General features: G+C 41.2%; 1 protein-coding gene across 3 annotated transcripts in view; it reads right to left on the reverse strand.

The window, feature by feature from the left end:
- Ap3b1 (adaptor related protein complex 3 subunit beta 1) overlaps positions 1-19,938 on the reverse strand; it is a 194,720-nt gene that overhangs the window by 166,693 nt on the left and 8,089 nt on the right. For all 3 annotated transcript variants that reach the window (XR_005869832.1, XM_005065647.4, XM_040728840.1), the window contains exon 2: positions 3,098-3,173. Coding sequence is in view for 2 of the 3 variants with exons in the window: in XM_005065647.4 (XP_005065704.1) it covers positions 3,098-3,173 (76 nt within the window). In the remaining variant the exon portion in view is untranslated. The remainder of the gene's footprint in view (positions 1-3,097; positions 3,174-19,938) is intronic.

Below are 19,938 nucleotides of genomic sequence, written 5' to 3' on the forward strand. Positions count from 1 at the left end.
TGCTTTCTCTACTCAACATCTTAGCCCTCATCAAAACCCAGCTGGCCACATATCTGAGCGTCTGCTTCTGGGTCCCTCACAGTGCTCTACTGCTCTTCCTGTCAGGGTTAGCACAGCACCATTTTCATTACTACAGTGTCAGGGAGTTCGCAAATCAGGAAGTATGTATAAATAGTTCACTTCTATAATAAAAGATATCTGAGTCACTTCTATAAGAGTAACCTCTAATTACTAATCATTTTCCAAAGGCAAAAGATAGAACTCCAAATTCATTTTTACATAAACTTTGATAAGAGATCAACTATCAACTGAACACATACAGCAATACTTATTAAGCCAGGTGTGGCGGTACACACCTGTAATCCCAGAATTTGGGAAGCAGAGGCAGAAGAACTGCTGACAGTTTAAGATTGACTTGGCCCACACAGTAAGTTCCAGGCCAACCAGGTACACATCAAGACTCCACCTCAAAAAAAGAAAAAAAGAAAAAGAAAGGAAAGGAAGAAGAAAAACAGAAAAAAGCCAAGTATCCTGTTCAGTGGTGGAGCACTTGCCTAGTACAGTCAAGAGACTAGGTTCAATTCCCAGGACCACAAAAACCATAAAAGTAAAATACTCAGGCATGGTGACACATGCATTTAATACCAGCAACTGGAAGGCAGAGGAAGGGAGAGTCTATGAGTTCAAGACCACCCTATGCTATGTAGCAAGTTCCAGGACAGTCAGGACTACAGAGTGAGGCACTGCCTCAAATAAATAAATAAAAATAAATACATGCATACTTAAATTATATTTATGATACCAATAATATAGATTATTGGATTAGTTATTTTTTATCACCTTAACAGACGTATAAGAAAAAACTACTATGTCATAATTTTAAACTTTTTAAACATTTATTTATTTGGATTTTTTTTAGGCAGGGTTTCTCTGTGTAGCCCTGACTGTCCTGGAACTCTCTTTGTAGACCAGGCTGGCCTCACACTCATAAGAGATGCACCTGCCTCTGCCTCCCAAGTGCTGGGATTAAAGGCATTTGTCACCACTGCCCAGCTAAAAATATTTTTAAAATTTTATTATGTATTTAACATACTTCCCCCTACCTATAAAATAGAATTGCAACAGAATCCTAGGGTTTGTTAAATAAAATGATTTAATGGATCGCTACAGCCACAGTCTGAAGACATAAGGGTGGCCTCTGCTTTGCATGGAAGTACATGTCTGTGATCTGCAGGGATTCAAGCTGACACCATGAAAAGTAATTTTAGGAATTCACTACAAAAAGAGTAATTTAAAGGTTCTGTAATAACTACCTTAATAAAGGTGTCTTGGTTATTGTTCTATGTTGTGAAGAGACATCATAACCAAGGTAACTCATAAAAGAAAGCATTTAAGTGGGCGCTTTCTTACACTTTCAGAGGGCTACTCCATGATCATCATAGTGAAAAGCAGACAGGCATGGTACTTGAGCAGTAGCTAAGAGCTTTACATCCTGACCAAGAGGCAGCAGGCAGAGAAAGAGAGGCACTGGGTCTGTTGTGGCTTTTGAAATGTCAAAGCCCACCCCCGGTGACACACCTCCTCCAACAAGGTCACGCCTCCCAATCCTTCCCAAACTGTTCAAACATCTATGGGAACCATTCTCATTCAAATCACCACAATCAGAAAATTTTAAACACCACTGTGTATTGCTACTTAATAAGTAGGTAATATTTAGCACACTGTAACCGGAAGCACTGAGAATTAACTACTAAGAGCAGCTGGACAGCTACCATCTTCTCTTTGTTTACCTCATGCTGGGCATCTTTTGTCTGCCTTAATAAACAGTTTTAACATTTCTAAGTTTGGATCCGTTCCCCATATTCTACTTTCGGACCTGTAATGTCGTCAAGTGTCTCTTAGAAACCCTTTAATTACTAGGAAGTGCTATGCTTTTCTTTTTTTCTTCTTTTCGTTTTTTTCTAACACCACCATTACCTCCAGTCAATCTCAATCAAAACCCTTATTAGCTTAAGCACCTTTTCTAAGCCCCTTCAGCTAGAAATTTAAGTATCTTTCAAACTGTGGTGTCAATTTCCACAGTAGCTATTTCCACACAATATACCAATCCTCAGGCTAAATTTCACTGACGATATAATCACTTTTTATTTCACTTGCTAAAGTTTCATATTTGGGGGCCAAATCCCTCTTACAACTGTCCATTTTGGAAAATATTACAGGAAACAAGGATGCAACTACACTTTTTGCTGTCAGGGGCTAGACTGAGTAACAGGTATTGCATCCAATCACGGTCTGATTTAAAAGAGCTGAAATGACTGGTTACTATTCAGGATTCACATCGGGAATTTATATAGTAATTTGTGGACTGAAGGCTGGCATGCAGAATGTCAACATGTGACTACTCAATCAGTACACTATCACAATCAAAATCTGGACATGCTGTTGTGGAGTTCAGTTCTTTAAATTGTGAAAACTGAAACTCTGCTCACACAAAGCTATTAAGTATGAAGTGTAATATTAATAAATAAAATATAAAAATATTCATTAGCATTTTGCTGGCACAGTCAAATGACATCCTCCTTTCGAATGGAAGCAAGAACAAGTCACCCGTAGCTATTGTACGGTACAACTCCTTAGGCTTTCCCTCCAGATCATTATCTCTGTACCACCTCACTAAACAACCTAAAAACACCTGAAGCCTTGTTTCACGGACGGGATTTAGATTCATGAGAGGAGAAAAAGAGATTTCAGCTCTCATGCACGGCACTCTGTGCTCATGGCTGTAGGCAATAAGATCACAAACAAAAATCCTTAAATACCAGTAAGTGAAAATAGGGCTATGTTATTGCCTTACTTTGTCTTCAAAATGACTGAGTCTCTCAGAGAACAGATATCTTGATAGTGGAGGTGGAAAACTTTAGAGCAGAACAGATGGACTAGAACACAAGTTTATTTCTTATGGTACTGCTCCCTTAGTGTCTTTAAACAGGTAGTTTAAATTAGTAAGAAAGAACAGATTCATGTTGTTTACCTATGACTTGGCATACACAGTGAACATAATCACAGTCTGCCCAGCTCCCTTGAGCATGTGACCTACCCCAACAATCCGCTTCATAGCATCTAGTTTGGCAGAGTCTTTGTTGCTCTCCAGCATCTGCTTCAGGTCTTCATTCCTAGTACAAAAGAGAAGACATAATTTTAAAATTGGACTTTTACAAAAAAGAGCTATTAAAATCTACCATTTTTATGAGAACCAGGAACAGCACGATGGGAGGAGCTACACTCGGGTAATCAAAGGTTAGCATCTTGTTTCACCCCCAAAGTCTATGCAGCATGTGGTCATAAAGCCCACAATGACACAGATTACTCATTTCAATTGTCTATTGTTATTGATTTATATGCCTCTATGGAAAAACATGGTTTTGCTAGCCCTTGTGACTGGACACTTATTTTACTCATGTAACTCTTTTAATGTTTTATTTTTTTGGTGTTTGAGTTTCTCTGTGTAACATTCCATGTGACTCCTCTTAACCCTCAGAGTACAAACTGTCTGATGCTCTGAATAAAGATGGCTACTGCATGAGACTTTAGCCTGCATTTATGGGCTCCATTCTCCAGGTCCCACTACCTCTACAGCAGTGGTTCCCAACCAGGGGTCACAACCCCTAGGCTTTGAGCAGCCTTCTCTTGTCTTTCTTCGGGGGAGGAAGGGGGCTGAAGCAGGGTTTCTCCATGTCATCCCGGACATCCTGGAACTCACTCTGAAGACCAGGCTGGCCTCAAATTCCGAGAATCGCCTGCCTCTGCCTCCTAAGTGCTAGGTAGGATTAAAGGCATGCAACACCACCTGGCAACCAGCCTCTTCACAGATCAGTTAACACATCAGATATTCACATTACAATTCATAGCAGTAGCAACCAAAATGTTATGGTTGGAGGCACCACAACATAAGGAACTGTATCTAAAGGTTACAGCATTAGCAAAGTTAAAAGCCACTGCTCTAGAGCAATAAACAAGACCCCGCTTTAAAAAAAAAGAAAAATATTTTGATTTAAAAAAAAAAAGGAATTCAATTTAAGTGAAAACTAATTAGAACTTGAAATTTTTAGAAGCTCCTCAACCAAGCTCTGTTGAAAACAATGAAAAGGGATGTTCTGGAGAATCACCAAGGGTTGGCTACAAAATCATTTAAGAAGAATCATCAAGACAAATGTGGCAATGCATTTGAAATCGCAGACTTCAGGAGGCTGACTGAGGTGGACAGACTGTGAGTTCAAAGTCTACATGGGCCACAGACCAATTTCCAGCAGCTTGGGCAACCTAGAGACCTTGCCTCAAAAAAAAAAAAAAAAAAAAAAGAAAAAAGAAAAAGAAAAAGAAAAAGGAGATCATGAGAAAAGCCAAGGATTTAATCAGCCATCTCCATAGAACCAGGAAGAAAGGGGATTATACAAGAAAGACAATGGATGAGACAAATGAAGAAAAACTGGTAACTTCTGGAATTTCTAGGCCACTGAACTATGGGGTAGAGTGAAGCAGTCATCTATCTCTAAACAAAGAAAAGGATCCCAGGAAGGAGAAGCCAGAATATGGTCCCATTTGCAACCACTTTTACCCAAGATACATAAAGTAGTATAAAAGCAAAACATTTATGGACAATAAATCATGAAATTCACTTTAAAATACTTATTTGTAGACATAATTTTCCATTTACTAACGATGAAGGTAAATTTTATATGCTAATGTAATGGGTGTGCTCCTCTTTGCTTACACTGCATATCTGATATGAAGGACACAGCTGCTTCAATGTCTATCACAGAAGGTCAATACTCGGTGGAGAGTATCAAACTGCGGTACGTCCATTTCATGGAACACTACTCAGCAATGAAAAGAGACAGACTACTGATATATGGGCCAGCGCGTATCAACAACCTCCAGAGAAGTCGGCTGGAAGTGGTACTCCAGTGCCGCAAGGTCACATCCTATAGGAACAAAGCTAGGGGATGGCTGGGGGTGGACAACAGGAAATTGGGAGGACACGCGGACCCTACACTTGGTACTTCAAGCATATGAACTATGTGTGACGAGACAGAGCTAGTCATACAAATAGGAACAAACCAAGTAAGCCTGGGCAGATCTGAGCACGACTGACAAATGGCATCATTGTCAACATCCTAGTTGTGTTTTTATACCAGAGCTTAGTCAGCAAAGGCAAACTCACCATCAACTGTGAGGGGCACGGGCATCTCTGCAAGCATATCTTTTAGCTCAGCGTGGCTCTACAGAAACCCAAATAAAACTAAGAAACCTTTAGTGTTCACCATGATTGCAACTCAGCTGACAATCACATTCCAAAGGTGAGAGTCCAGAGTCCACTTTGCCACAGAAGACGCAGCAACATCATAAATTCATGAAAAAGTATCATTCTTCAGAGAAATGCAAGGTGAGGTACATGTCCACGTAAGGCTTAAGTGGACAGGTGGTTACATGAAATCCTAATGCTGTAAGACAGGTAAGAAAGAGCACTACAACGCCTTACCCACGTGCATAAACAAAACATTTAGCTCTAAAGTCAATGGGAAATTACACCCGAGAAGGACAGACAGGATCAGTCAGATTTGCAGACTTTGAAATGAGGGTGTAAATTCATGTTTATTCAAGAATTTAAATCATTGAATCCCATTCTAGTTCATCAAAAGAAGCCTCTCAGTAACCACAAGACGCTCTGGGACACAGCCTAGAACAGTGATTCTCAACCTTCCTAATGCTGTGACCCTTTAATACAGCTCATGTTGTGGTGACACCCAACCATAAAATTATTTCCTTGCTACCTCATAACTGCAATTTTGCTACTGTTATGAATCATAATGTAAATATCTGATATGCAAGGTATCTGATATGTGACCTCTGTGAAAGGGTCATTCAACATCCGAAGGGGCCATGATTCATAGGCTGAGAACCTCTGGCCTAGAGGACAAGCACTGGTTCATGAACTTCAATCAGTCAATCTACAGCAAACTATGGAATGTATCCTAAAAATCTCACACACATGGCTTCTTCATGCAATACATTCAACCACCAAACGAAAACCCCCAGAAGAGCCAATGAGATGGCTCAGCTGGCAAAGACACTGACACCAAGCCTGGTGACCTACAGTCAATCTCTGGGAGCCGCATGGCAGAACGAAAGAGCCACCTCCCACATGTACCCTCTTCACACGCACACTCTGACACACCCCACACACAAACACACAGGAAATGAAAATGCAATTTTAAGAAAGGAAGACAGCTGCGGGAAGACCTTCCTCCTGGGCTGAAGCCTGCACACAGACCAGGGAACCTCAGCATGTCAGATACGCAGCCTTCAACATTTCACAGATTCACACCAAACACACTCAACCAGTACCAATCGAAAACAATGAGTGGCTAGTGGTTTAAGACACTAGCTGTTCCTGCCAGGCAATGGTGGTGCACGCCTTTAATCCAAGCACCCAGGAGGCAGAGGCAGGTGGATCTCTGTTGAGTTCAAAGCCAGCCTGGTCTACAGAGCTACATAGAGAAACCCTGACTTGAAAAATCAAAAGTCAAAAAACAAACAAACAAACAAATAAATAAATAAATAAAAGACACTGGCTGCTCCTGCAGAGGACCAGGGTTTGGTTCTTAGCACACACACATTCGTTAACTCCAGTTCCAGATATCTGATGCAATCTGGTCTCCAAGGGTACCAGTATGCACACAGTTGCACACAGCACACTGACACAGATGCAGGCAAAATACTCCTCTACACTGCGATGGCTCTTCTTGGTTGCCAACTTGACTACATCTGGAATTAAATAAAACTGAATTCATTTAAGAAGGGATGAGGATATGAACACATACATCGAGGAATCACCAGGTGGGGAAACCTGCAACCCAGACAAGAAAGGCCTCAAACACAAAGCTGCTGATGCTTGGGTCTGCCATCTTCAGAACCTAAGACATTTCTGCTGATTAACTCACCCGGTGTCTGGAGTTGTGCTATGGCTACCAGGCAAACTAGTTAAAATTGTCATTATAGCAAAAAAAATTTTTTTTGAAAAGGAAAAGGAAAAGCTAAGCACACTTTTATTTTCCCCCAGAAAGAATACAGGCAATGAAATGTATTATGGAAAAAATTTTATTTTTACCTTTCAAATAACTCTTTAAAGGTAACAGTGACCATTTAAAGGAGATCCCCACCAAAAAAAAAAAAACCTATAGTAATTAAGATATCCAATTAAAGTATAACCAGAACTTTTATGTTAAATAGTAGAAACAACAATGTATAAGAAATGCTAGGCTGGGACACGGCTCAGTGGGTAAAGGCACTATATATGCCAGCCTGATAACCTGAGTTCAACCCCAGAGCCCAAGTAAAAAGCTGGCAGCAATGGCATGCATCTGTATTCTTAGCACTCCATGGAGATGGGAGGCAGAGCAGTTCTAAGGAATCTAACCTTCCCCCTTCTGATCTCTGGGGACATGAAGCTCACGAATCGTACACCTACATGCATGCGGGAGAAACATGAATGCATGTAAAATAAATCTAAAAACTAATCTCTAAAGGTACACTACTAAATATGAAAATACTGTAAATCTCACTGATCTCACTGTGGCAAATTTAGAATACCCACTTATACATCCCAGGCCCTTGAAAACTGGAAGACAATAGAAAGAATTGGGGGGAATATCAGTACCTCAAGGAAACGTTTCCTTCCACTTTGTCCTATTTTCCCATTTTACATAATGAAACTTACCTAAGTGAAAAATCTAAAAACCTAAAAGAACTTTCAAATTGTATTCAGATTAAGAAAACACACAAAAAAATGGAATTAGATAGAAACTAACAGTAAGAGGGGATTATTAAATACCCATATGCAAGAAAAGGGAAAACCTTTCTCCTGCTTGTTTCCTTTTCCTTTTCTCTAAGAATATTCCAGGACTCTCCTCCTCGTGTTATCTGAAGAGAGAAATGAACAATGAGGAAGACTGAAACATCAGTTTTAGGACCTGCCAACCTCTCACCCAGACATCACCTTGCTCAGTCCTAATGGAAGCCTGGCTAGTTTCTTACACAAGGGCAGACAAGGCGTTCTCCTCCGCCACCGTGTGTCCTGACCTCTTCTCTAACTAGAAAACAGGGTCCAGACACTAAAGCAAAGGTTTGGTTCTTGTTTAACGGAAGAGACGGTCTTTGAGGCAAACACGGATGGATCCTTTTGTGCTGCCCCAGGGGAGAGCTCATAAGCCCTGCTTCAGCCCACACCTGTCACAACGGCCTCCCAGATACAAGAATTACAGATTCATCCCAAATCCCTTTGCATGTCACCAAAACAAGGACTGGAAGAGCCGAGACACCCAGCTCACTCTCCGAATGCACTTTCTCTGTCTCTAAGTCACCGCCTTCATTATGTGTATTCAAAAATGGCCAGCAGCATGCTACCACATAACCCTTAGAAAGTAAGAAATGTTTATAAATTTCAAGATTCTTATTTTGAGATAACGCTGAATTAGCAGCATTTCACACACTCTGTGCTAAAAAAGCTGTGTCTGTTTCAATGCAAGATTCTTTATCTTACCTGGGTCTGCACTTATACCAACCCTCAGTATTGAGAACCAAGTTTATTTTTACATAAGTGACACCTTGTGGTGTTAAACGGTATTACTTTTCCCATCCAGCTCAGTCCAAAGCATGCCTAAAAGTTTCAAGGAACGGGAAATGCATTGCTGAAAGGCAAAGCAAACCCTACTCTGACCAGGAAATGTGCTTGCACCCTACTGCCAGAATAAACCAGAATCCAGTCCCAAAGCAATCTTCTACCAGCTATACAGAACAAGCTGGGGGGTAGAAGTGTGTTTGGAGAGTACTAATGGTCTTTCTTTTTCAAAAATCTAAACTGAAATCCTCAGGCTTTTCCCCAACTCCTGGGAAAGGCAACATCAATTAAGAGGACACTGAGACTAAGTGGCACAGGTGCTCGTGAGTGCCACTCAAAGTACTGTCTGAGATAATAAGTCTGGCCCGAGATACGCACAAAAACTCAGAGCACACACACGGGAAACTTGGGAAAGCAATCTGACAGTATAATTTTATGTTTATTGAATCTAGTAAAAATGGGGGGTGGTATATGCCTTTTTCTACTTTATTTTTCTAGTAATGGATTTTTATTGAATTTTATAGAACTATTCATCTGTGACAGACTGAAATTTTTAAAAGAAAGTTCTTCAGCAGTTTGGGAACAGAGACCACACAATGTCGGTTTCACCGTGGTGTGACTTATAATAGCAGCATTCTACAATTCTAAGAGTATACTGTGTTCACTTAGCACACGAGGACCACGAGGACCAGTATCAACCACAGATCATTCGTAGCAGGCTCACTCACACTCCTGACAGGTTACCACCCTCTGACCTTTCTTTTCTATAACTGCACGTAAGATGAGACCATACAGCAACTGGCATTGTGTGTGTGACCTCTTCAACATAGACCATGCCAGAATTCTCAACCTGTGCATCACAAACCTTTGGGGACAAATGACCCTTTCACAGGGGTCGGCTAAGACCATCTGCATATCAGATATTTACATTACGATTCATGACAGTAGCAAAATTCATAATGAAATAATGCTGTGGTTGGGGATCACCATAACATGGGACTGCAATAAAGACTCAAGGCATCGGGAAGGCTGAGAACCACTAGACTTAGTGATCCTTCTATAACAGATCCATTTCCCATCAACAACTTCTCTCAACACTCATCCAGGTTCTATCTATCATGAATAATTTTAATTTTATTCATTTAAGAGGACTAGTTTTGAGGCAGTCTCACCACATAGGCCAGGCTGGCCTGGAACTCCAGATCTCCATGCCTCTGCCTCCCTAGTGCTAGGATTACAACTATGTATCACTGTGCTGAGTGTATCTATTTTTTTTTGACATCTGAAAAATGTATACATTCATGGAGTACACGTAGTATTTTGACACACTGTTCAAACCAGGGCAAGCACACCTATTTTCTTTGTGGTATGTGCAGTGTGCACCCATGGATGGAGGCCAAAGAACAACTTCCAGGAGTTGGCTCTCCCCTCAGATCACTGGACTTGTACTGAGAGGGCTTTTCAAATCACTGGCCCTTAGCATTTTCTCTGTGTTGAAAACATTCAAAGTCATTTTTCCCAGGTCTTCTGAAACACACACTAGTTATTATGACCTAGTCACCCTCCACAGTTACCGTCTCTTCCCTCAAAACAGTTCCAAGAGATATGCACCACTAAGAGCAGCACCCGAGACTGAGATCTAAAAATGAATGCGCAGCAAAAGTGCTGAGGGACAGTGACCGAGGTGTGCCCCATAGGAGCGTCAAAAGCTTGGAGGGCTGGGGCGGAGGCACGGACGAGGCACCACTCCTGGTGGTGACTGCAAGTGTGCCTGGGTCTGCAGGCAAGGGCTGGGACTAGGCCATGCTGCATCGCCAGGGCACCAGCCTGCCTGCCTGCCTGCCTTCAAGCTTATGGACCAGCCCCACGTCCAGGTGACGCCTTCAGTCTGCCTACACTTCCTGTGAGTCCTCAGAGCTCTTCACAGCTTCAGACGTGTGCTGTCCTCTCACAAACTCCAGCCACAGCTGCTAGAATCTTCAGCCTTCCGGTCACCCATCACCATCTCTCAAAAAGGAAAGCCAGAATGACTTTCCTATACACCGTTTATAGGACTAAAGGGGAGTATATGTTATAGGCATTTCCTTAACCTTGCTAAGCTTTTCTTCTCCCTACCTTTCCATTAGAACTTCTCCCACACAGGACAATAACCTCTTAATTTAAAAAGCCAATGTAGAATCTCATGAATACCTTCAGATTACTCTGGGTTGAGACAAATGGACACTGCTCTCCCATCTTGAAGTACCTGCCTCCATTATGTTCCGTTTACATTTGTGACATACAAAGAAAGATGGGACAGGAGGGGAGGAGAGGGGAGGGGAGGGGAGGGAGGGAGGGGAGGGAGGGGAGGGGAGGGAACCCTCCTGAAATTCTATTTTAACAAATATAAAAAAAGAAATGCACTTAAAAATCAAATTACAAGTAGTCGTAAGGCAATGCAGGAAGCAAACAAAGCAAAGACAGACTGCAGGAGAGAATAGAGGAAGCAGTTGGGAGCGGTCAGAAAAGGGAACAGTGCGCGAGCTCTGTGCCAGTGGGAAGGGCAGGAGGGCCAGGCACTGAAACAATACTAAAGGCTTCAGGGCTTATGCTGAGATTTTTAAAACCACTGAGCAATGAGTGCCTTTCAAAAAAGAATTCTAGCCTAATCGTTTAGAGGGGCCCTTCTGGCTGCAATGTTCTAAACATGAGGACTTACAAACTTCCAGTGCCTGCCATTCTTAAAGCCACAGGCAGGTGCACACACAGGACAGATGCAGCAGGACTTAGGAACCACCACTCTCAAGAGAAAAACTAAATATGACTCTCCCTTCCCACCAGCTGTTTCCCTCGGTGCATTTCCCCTGGCAAGAGCAGAGCCAGAGAAGCCATGATTGCGACAAGAGACAAATACTGGAATTCAGTCACAAGAGTGAGCAGAACTAAGGGCAAAATCAAACAGTATGGAACCACGCAAAAAGAACGCAAAATTTTCTGCACACTCCCTTCAAGAAGCTGGCACGTTTTCAAGGGACAAGATTCTAAGAAGCCAGGCAGAAAATGTCAACTGGGAAGGTAAATACATGGAGAGGCTTCACCAAGCACCCTGCTGGAGAAAGGAGCAAGAATAGACACCTCGGCTCTTCAAGTCATGGAAGAGCCCCACAGACAGGAGGATACACGCGGGAAAGACAGGTACCAGAGGAAAAACGGCACTGAAAAGAATACAAAAGCCTAAAGTGAGTGCAGTTAGGACAAAGTGATCGGCTGACACTGAAGACAGTGTGGGACAGGAAGAGCTGTAAAAATCAATAATAATAATAATAATAATTACAACCTTCTAGGGGTTGTATTTTTTTCAGATTCATCAAAGCTTTTATCCTAAATACCCAGAATCTGATCAAAACTTGAGACCAGAACAGGGAACAAATAGCAGAAAATAAATGGTGAAGGGAAGAAAGGAACAAGTGTAAAAACAAATCCACAACTGACCCCAATACTAGAGTCACCAGGTCGAAATTTTTAAATAATTAAATATAGTCACAAATCACAACTAAAAGATGAACAAAGTAGATAATGCCATATAGACAGCCAGCCAGAATGAACAAAATAATCAAAAGGATATTCAGAACTGAAAAACACAGAATCTGAACTAAAAGCCTGTGGGGCAGTTTTGACACCAGATAGGAACTGAAAGCAGGGTCCAGGGAAAACAGTAAATGGAAGCTCAGAGACAGGGCAGGAAACAGCTGTGCTATGGTCTGTGTCTTTGTCACCAAAACACCTAGCAGCTCTAATTAGGGCCAAAGTAGGGATGAGAAACCAAAATATAAAAAATGCCTAAAGAAGTTGTTCCAAAATGAGAAAGACTTGAAGTCACATATTTTAAAAAGTCTAAGGAAAAGATAAAATCACACCAAGTGTAACAGTCAAATGACTGAAAACAATGAGAAACAAGTAAAAGCATCCAAAAACTAAGCACACTAACTTAAGACAGAGGTCTGTAAACTTCTATAGCAGCCACAGCATATCTGATGTAATACCCATCTCTACTACAGTATGGAACAGCTATGGATAATGCATAAATAATCAAGTATGGCTTCCTCCCAATAAGACTTACACAGATGGGCAGGCCTTCCTCAACACTGGCAGTCAACTTCAAAAGACATTATATAAAGACTAAAAGATAATGGAAAGAACTATTTTAAAAGCTAGAATATAAAAAATGGTCATTTATAATCCTAGACCTACTGAAATATTATATATTTCATTGGATGATAGCAGTATTGAGACTGATGTTTAAAAAAAAAAAAGAAGACTTTTATTGTTAGTCACTGGGAGAACTTGGTATAACCCACCTGGAAGCCAACTCAGCAAAATCCATCGAAATTTAATTTTCAATAACTGACTTACAATTCTACCTCAAAAAATGTTTCCTATAACCAGACACTGTGGCACAAACCTTTAATCCCAGCATTTGGGAGGCAGAAGAAGGTGAATCTCTGTGAGTTAGAAGTCAGCCTGGTCTAGGAGAGCCAGGACTGTTACAAAGAGAAACCCTGTCTCAGAAAGAAAGAAAAAAAAAAAAAGAAAGAAACAGAACAAAAACAAAAACAAAACATTTCTATAAGCAGATAAACTCATATGTATACTGCAGAACTGCTTATACTTGACAAAAGTGAAATCAATTAAATGTCCTTCAATAATGGAATAATTAACCTCAAAGAACACAGTATTACAGCAGAGACACTGAACTAGTTTCTTGCGGTAACGTGGAAAGATCTCCAGAATATGTTATATTAAAAGGAAGATCCAGACAGAATGCTGATCTGTCTGCATAATACCTTTTGATCTTTTCTACTGAAAAAACTAGGTAAGAACTTTTTCACTGTGGTTAACTGTGATAGTATGCAAATGGAATAACATACCACGTATTTATAACACACACACACTCAACTCAGCCCCATAACTTAGCACTTTATTTTGCTGTCATACTCAGAGAGACAAAGCCTGGAGGAAACGTGTGTGGCTGGCACTACTCCCACATAACCGATAAAGAAACCAGCACAGGAAACAAATCTGGAAGAAGCTGACCTCACTCAACCTTCCTCAGTGCACCACCATAGAAGAGGGACTGGTGAAGCACGCAAGGAACTAAGCAAAATGGATCTTCAAATCCAATACTGCAAAGAACCATGTAGGCAGCACAAACTCTGCAGTTAACAGTGTCACATAACTTACCTGCTAATCACATTCTACCATGAGAAAAAAACACTGCTTTTTTTCTTTTAAACTCTAAATTTTACATAAAGAAAACTGGCTGCTGGAACCATAGTAAACACTGATCGTAATTATTCTCAACAGCAGTCTAAAATATCTATGATATACTCCTACGTAAGTCAAAATACACTTTATTTTCACTGATAGTACTTGGGCTGTATTTGGTTAACATTAGCTCATGTAGATTCATCAGTTCAAAATTAATTAGTATTACAGAATAGTGTATTCCATCCAAACAATTCATCTTTGTTGGCTCATACGCCTCACTGCTACTGGCATGCCACCATGATAATGGGCATGGTGCCACAGTAACAGATGGGCATAAACACAGACATGCCAAGCAGTCAGTTGGTGCATCAAGTCTGAGTATTAGTATTCACTCTTTCTCCAAGAAATTCATGAACTACATGAGGCTAAATATAAGTTTTCTACAACTGTGTTAATAAGGTATGCCAACTCAAAGCTAGATTAATTTTAAAACTCTTTTTAAAAGCAAACATGTTTCCAAGGCCACTGAGGGTAAGTTGCCCATCTGATGTGTTGGATCAGCCTTCTGTGTAGGGAACTGGGGAGACAGATACGTAATCTCTACTGAGATAAGCTCAGCCTGAAGCACTTGAAAAGCATGCTTCTAAAACTCAGCTTTTAAAAGGTCACATGGTGACACTGTCAAGCTGGACAAGCTCTATGGAGTTGCACCATGTGTGTTCTTACACATGATTTCAACCCTTGGGAGAGTTGGCTCCAAGATCGGGAGCAAAAATAAACAACACAAAACTAGGAGTGGTGTGCTATTAACTACTACTAACTACTTACAGCTATTAGTAAATACTAACAGTATATGTTAAATAAGTTAACAGTTTGTTAGACCTGTTAATCCTCAAAATTATTCAGAGTGGAGGTTATATGACTACCCTTATCCCTATTTCATACCCAAGGAATCCAGGGGCCAAGAGTGATAAGTAGCCTGCCAGGTTAACCCCTCTGTGACAGCCTTTCATACCAGGTAGACTAGCTGCAGAGTGGGCTTGCCTGAGCAACACGCCTTCCTGACTCAAAAAACTCACCCAAAGCCATGTTCTTGTTGTCATCTCTTACAGAAGGTTTACACTGATTGTTGTGTACAGTCAACTCCACAGCTTCTCCAAAATGAACTCTGCTCTGTTCTTGGCTCTCTGAGCGAGCACCAATTCTCCTCTCTCCTTAAAGTTGGCTTCACTAAGAATCCATCCACATTGGCCTTTTCATATACTACATACTGGCTACTCAATGGTGTCCAACATCATTACCAAATGGTAACTAGCAAATGTCTTATCACCAACCTAGGTGATAGACTTGCTTAAAGAATGTTCATCTAGCCGGGCGGTGGTGGCGCACGCCTTTAATCCCAGCACTCGGGAGGCAGAGGTAAGCGGATCTCTGTGAGTTCGAGGCTGGGCTGGACCGATAGCCTCCAAAGCAATACAGAGAAACCCTGTCTTGTAAAACCAAAAAAAAAAAAAAAAAGAATGTTCATCTATCAACTCAAACTCAAGAGATCCAAAACAGAATTCAACACCTTCCTTCCTCACTCCAAACTTGCTCAACATCACAGAGTACCAGTCTCATGATGATCCAATTTAATACCCCAAATGTTTACAAATAAATCTCATTAAATTCATCACTCTTCTACTTCGAATTCTTTCCCAGACCCTTACTGTGCGAACTTTCATGACAAAGTCCAAACTCAGCACAGAGTGCCACATGATTGGTGATACAGCTTCTGGTTATCTACCTCATCCATCTCACCAACCCTTCATTTTCTCCAGCTCTGTGCTCTGCTCAAACCACACTTTCTCATGCCCCTCCCAATTAGCTCTAATTGGTGACCCATAAACCAGCAGTACTCCTTGGATGTTCTGTCATAAAAGAAATGTCTGTACTATGCCACTACCCGATGTGGTAACAGCTAGCTACAGAGTCCTACAATCTCAATCCAGTGGGAATGAGAACCTGAGTCTTTATTTCAATTACAGTTAAATAACTCCATGGGATGAACAGCTCAGCTTTGAACCTGTATCTATTTGATTCCCTCTACCAGCTACAGACATGTATATGAGGAAAGTCATCATAAGACTCCCATCTAACATCATTAATATTCTTTCTTAGGTAATTTGGTTATAATTAATAAGGTCTCAATCCATATATGTGTATGAATATAATCTTATTTGCCACAGTTGTTTACTGTCGTGTGTGTAGTGTGTGTGTGTGTGTGTGTGTGTGTGTGTGTGTGTGTCCACTAATAACACCTAAAAAGCATATTTCTCAGAACAAAGTTCCAACCTAGAGGAGAAGCAGAAGGTGGAAGAACTCAAGTCTCAACGAGTTAAGTGATTCCTCTGGGTTATCCATGTGGGGCTTATGTTAGAGTTGGTGTGTCTACGTGTCCTGTGAGGAAAGAGGGTATTAGTTCATGGTTCCCCTTCTATTCTACCAGGGTTTTTCCTTCTCCATCAGTTGGTTCCATAAACAAGAACAGTAACAGCTGCTGCCATCTTACATGACATGTCTCTCCAGATACTAGTGTTTTTTGTTCCCTGTCCTACAACACACATTAACTACAATTCCTCACCTTTCTCTCAAGTCCACTCAGATCCCATTACAGTACCTAAAATGTTGGGCAAGATTACCAAGTGCTCCATACCAACATACACAAACTCACTTCTCAGAGGTCACCTTCCTCAACTTGTCTTTATGCTCTGACCCCATGACCCCAAGAATACCCCAGCACTTAGTGCACCAGCTTCTCCTTTCCCTACCCCTTCTCACCCAATCCTGTGGCATTCCCTTTTCTCTAGCCTCATTTCTCCCAATCGCTCCAGATCCAGACTCACAGATCCAACCGCTACTATCTCAAACTTAACATACTTAAGTCCCTGGCCCTCAGCGCTGGGATTTTGTCTGCTGGTTGTCTTTACATAGTCTTCTTCATTGTATTCAGGAACAATTCTAAACCTCCACGCACAGATAAAGGAGCTCAGGTCCATCCCTGCTTTATCTTTTTCTTACACATCTATTGTAGCTAAAGCATCAGCAACCCATCAACATGTGGCCAATGAATCATCTTCTTGTGGGATATTACAAATCTCTTTGCTGATCTCCCATCTCAGACCTGTAGGTGACTACTAATTTAGAAGCCTGTAAGTCTTTTAAAAGGTAAATGGGGTCATCCCATTCCTTTCCTCAAACCCCTCAATGATATTCCTTCTCTCTCAAGGTAAAAATCCAAGTCTTTACAAGGCCCTTTGAAAGCTGGCCCCATCCTGCACCCCAACTTTTACCTCTTATTTCATCTTCTACTAAATTATTTACAGTTCCTTCTGTGCTTAATTACTCCAACCACAATGGCCACTCTCGATCTTCACATGGGTCAGAAACTCTCCTACTTTGATGCCTAAGCAATTGTTATGCTGTGTGGATAAACAGATACCCACATATGACCTCCTCACCTCCTTCATGTATGTGCTCCTGGACTTTCTCCTGGCTCTGTGCTGGAAACTCCAGCCAACCTCCCTCAAACTATGCTTTACTCCTTCTTCTACTGCATGCTTTACTATCAGATGACGTCACAGTGACTTGTTTAATGTATATCTTCCCCTGCTAGAATATAAACTCCGGGACAGTAGTTTATTCACAGCTTACTACTCAGTATTAAGAAGAGTGCCTGAAGCCAGTGAGACAGCTCAAAGAAGGAAGACATATACCACCAAGCTTACCAATCTGACTTCGATTCCTGGGAACCATCTGGTAAAAGGAGAGAACCAATTCCCAAAAGCTGTACACTGGTTCCAACATGGCATAGAACACACTCACAGGCACATACGAACACACACACTACATACATACATACATACATACATACACACACACACTAAAAGAGGGAGGGGCAGAAGAGAGGGAGAGAGAAGGGAGACTGTTTTTAAAGAGCAATGTCTAGCATGCAGACAGAATTCCTGTGTGCTGAATCAGTAAATTACTTCTAAAATTTGTTAGTTATTGAAATATATCTGTCACACAACAGACACTTAGCAGTTAACCATGTTCTAAATACACACTAGTTAAAACTCTCCAATGGCTTTGGTTGGCAGAATAAACTCCAAGCCCTTAGTTATGGAGGCAGTACAATCTGGCCCCACCCTGCACTGCCCTCCTCCCCATTCTGCCCTTCTGCTGTACCAGTATCTTGCCCCTCCTTCACGACCATATTCTTAACCCCCCCAAGGGTAAAGATGATGCAGTCTGCCAACCCATGGCTTTGGAACCAGCCTCACTTATAATCTCCCCCTTGTTGAGCCGCCATGCCAACTCACTCTGCTGAAGGATTAGACACTGGCCTTCTCTCAGCAACACAAATAATCAGCCCATAAGTGAGCAGACATTGGCTACAAACTGTCTACTTGTGTGGATCTGTGAATTTGCTGTGGTTGATATGCTAAATGTCTTCCCTAAATACAACCAGCACTGTTCATAATATGAAATACAGGAAATCATTTCCTCTCTGATTATTCTACTTTGGGCTCTTCATTTTAAATTTTCCATTTGGACTGGGGGCAATTTGTTTTTGTCAGTGCCTCATTTATATACACCAGCGCAATGCTGTCATATTATTTTACTACGACACATTTGTCATTCTGTGAGTGTAACTTTAATGCAGCTTTTTTAAAAAGAACATTTCAGGGAACCATCTGTCTGCTTTTTGTTGTTGATGATGTTTAAGATCATCCCTTCTGAGTAACGATGTTCAAAGTGCTTCCTGAGACAACACTATCTCACAGCTTATAGTCAGACAAGCCAGAAATATAAGGATTCGGAATTTCAGAAATGTCGGTGATCTTAAAGAGCCCTCTATCAAGGAGTAAGCAGCTTCCTGGATGAGTATCTGTTCAAATGTAAGTCAGAGCTGGTTCTCCACCAAGAACAGGCCCAAGTGAAGCAGAACAAAGGGGAACACTGTACAAAGCAGGACCCTACTAACAGACATGCTTCATCAAATCTTTATTCATCACATTTAGTTTAGAATATATTTCAAGAATTAACTTATGTAAGAAATGCCATTCAACAGGCACATCACATAGGAAAGGTGAGAATTCCAACACAATTTAGTGATCAGGAGACAAATAACTACAGTCTACAGTACAACACCATGGGCTGGGAGTCCAGCTCATGGTAGACCACAAGCTTAACATGTACAAGACCCCGGGTCAAAATCACAGCACCAAAACAAACACAATGAAATGTATATGATATAATTCCAAGTTTATAATAAAATATGCCTTTGAAGAGTATGAGAGAGACTTAAAACTCTTGACTGACATGACAATTCCAAGTTAAGTAAACCTAACATAGCCAAGACAAAGCAATGCCATGAAGAGAATGGCTATTCTGAAATACACAATTAACTTCAGGTGATACTGTAGCAAAACCAGACAGTCACCTTGTGTATAGGGGCCACAAAGTCACACTACCCCCAAGGGTGCAGGGGATCAAATCATGGGCACAGCATCCCCAGTCGCCCTGTCTACACCCTTTCTGTATGTGTTTGAGTGTCCATGCTTGTGTGCGTGTGTGTTTGCATATATGTACAGGAGCCCAAATTGGCCAAAAAAGTGTCAAACAACTGAAACTGAAGTTACAGGAAGTTGTGAGCTGCCATGTGGGTACTGAGAACTGAACTCTGGTCCTCCACAAGAGCAGCCAGTGCCCGCAACTCTCTCCCCAAGCCTTCACTTCTAAATACTGATTAGACAGTAGATGTTAGTTTAATCTGAATCCCTGACCAGAATAAAAGAACCTGAAAACACCTGTCAGGCAAAATTATGAACAAAAAAATACTTTCCTGATGCATCTCACATAAATTATGACATTTAATATTACGATGTGTGAAATCTCTAGGTCAGTGCTTTTCAACCTGTGGTTGTGACCTCTCTCGGGATCGAATGACCCTTTTACAGGGGTCATATATC

Source organism: Mesocricetus auratus, unplaced genomic scaffold (genome assembly GCF_017639785.1).
Source record: "Mesocricetus auratus isolate SY011 unplaced genomic scaffold, BCM_Maur_2.0 Super-Scaffold_100020, whole genome shotgun sequence".
Classification (NCBI taxonomy): Eukaryota; Metazoa; Chordata; class Mammalia; order Rodentia; family Cricetidae; genus Mesocricetus; species Mesocricetus auratus.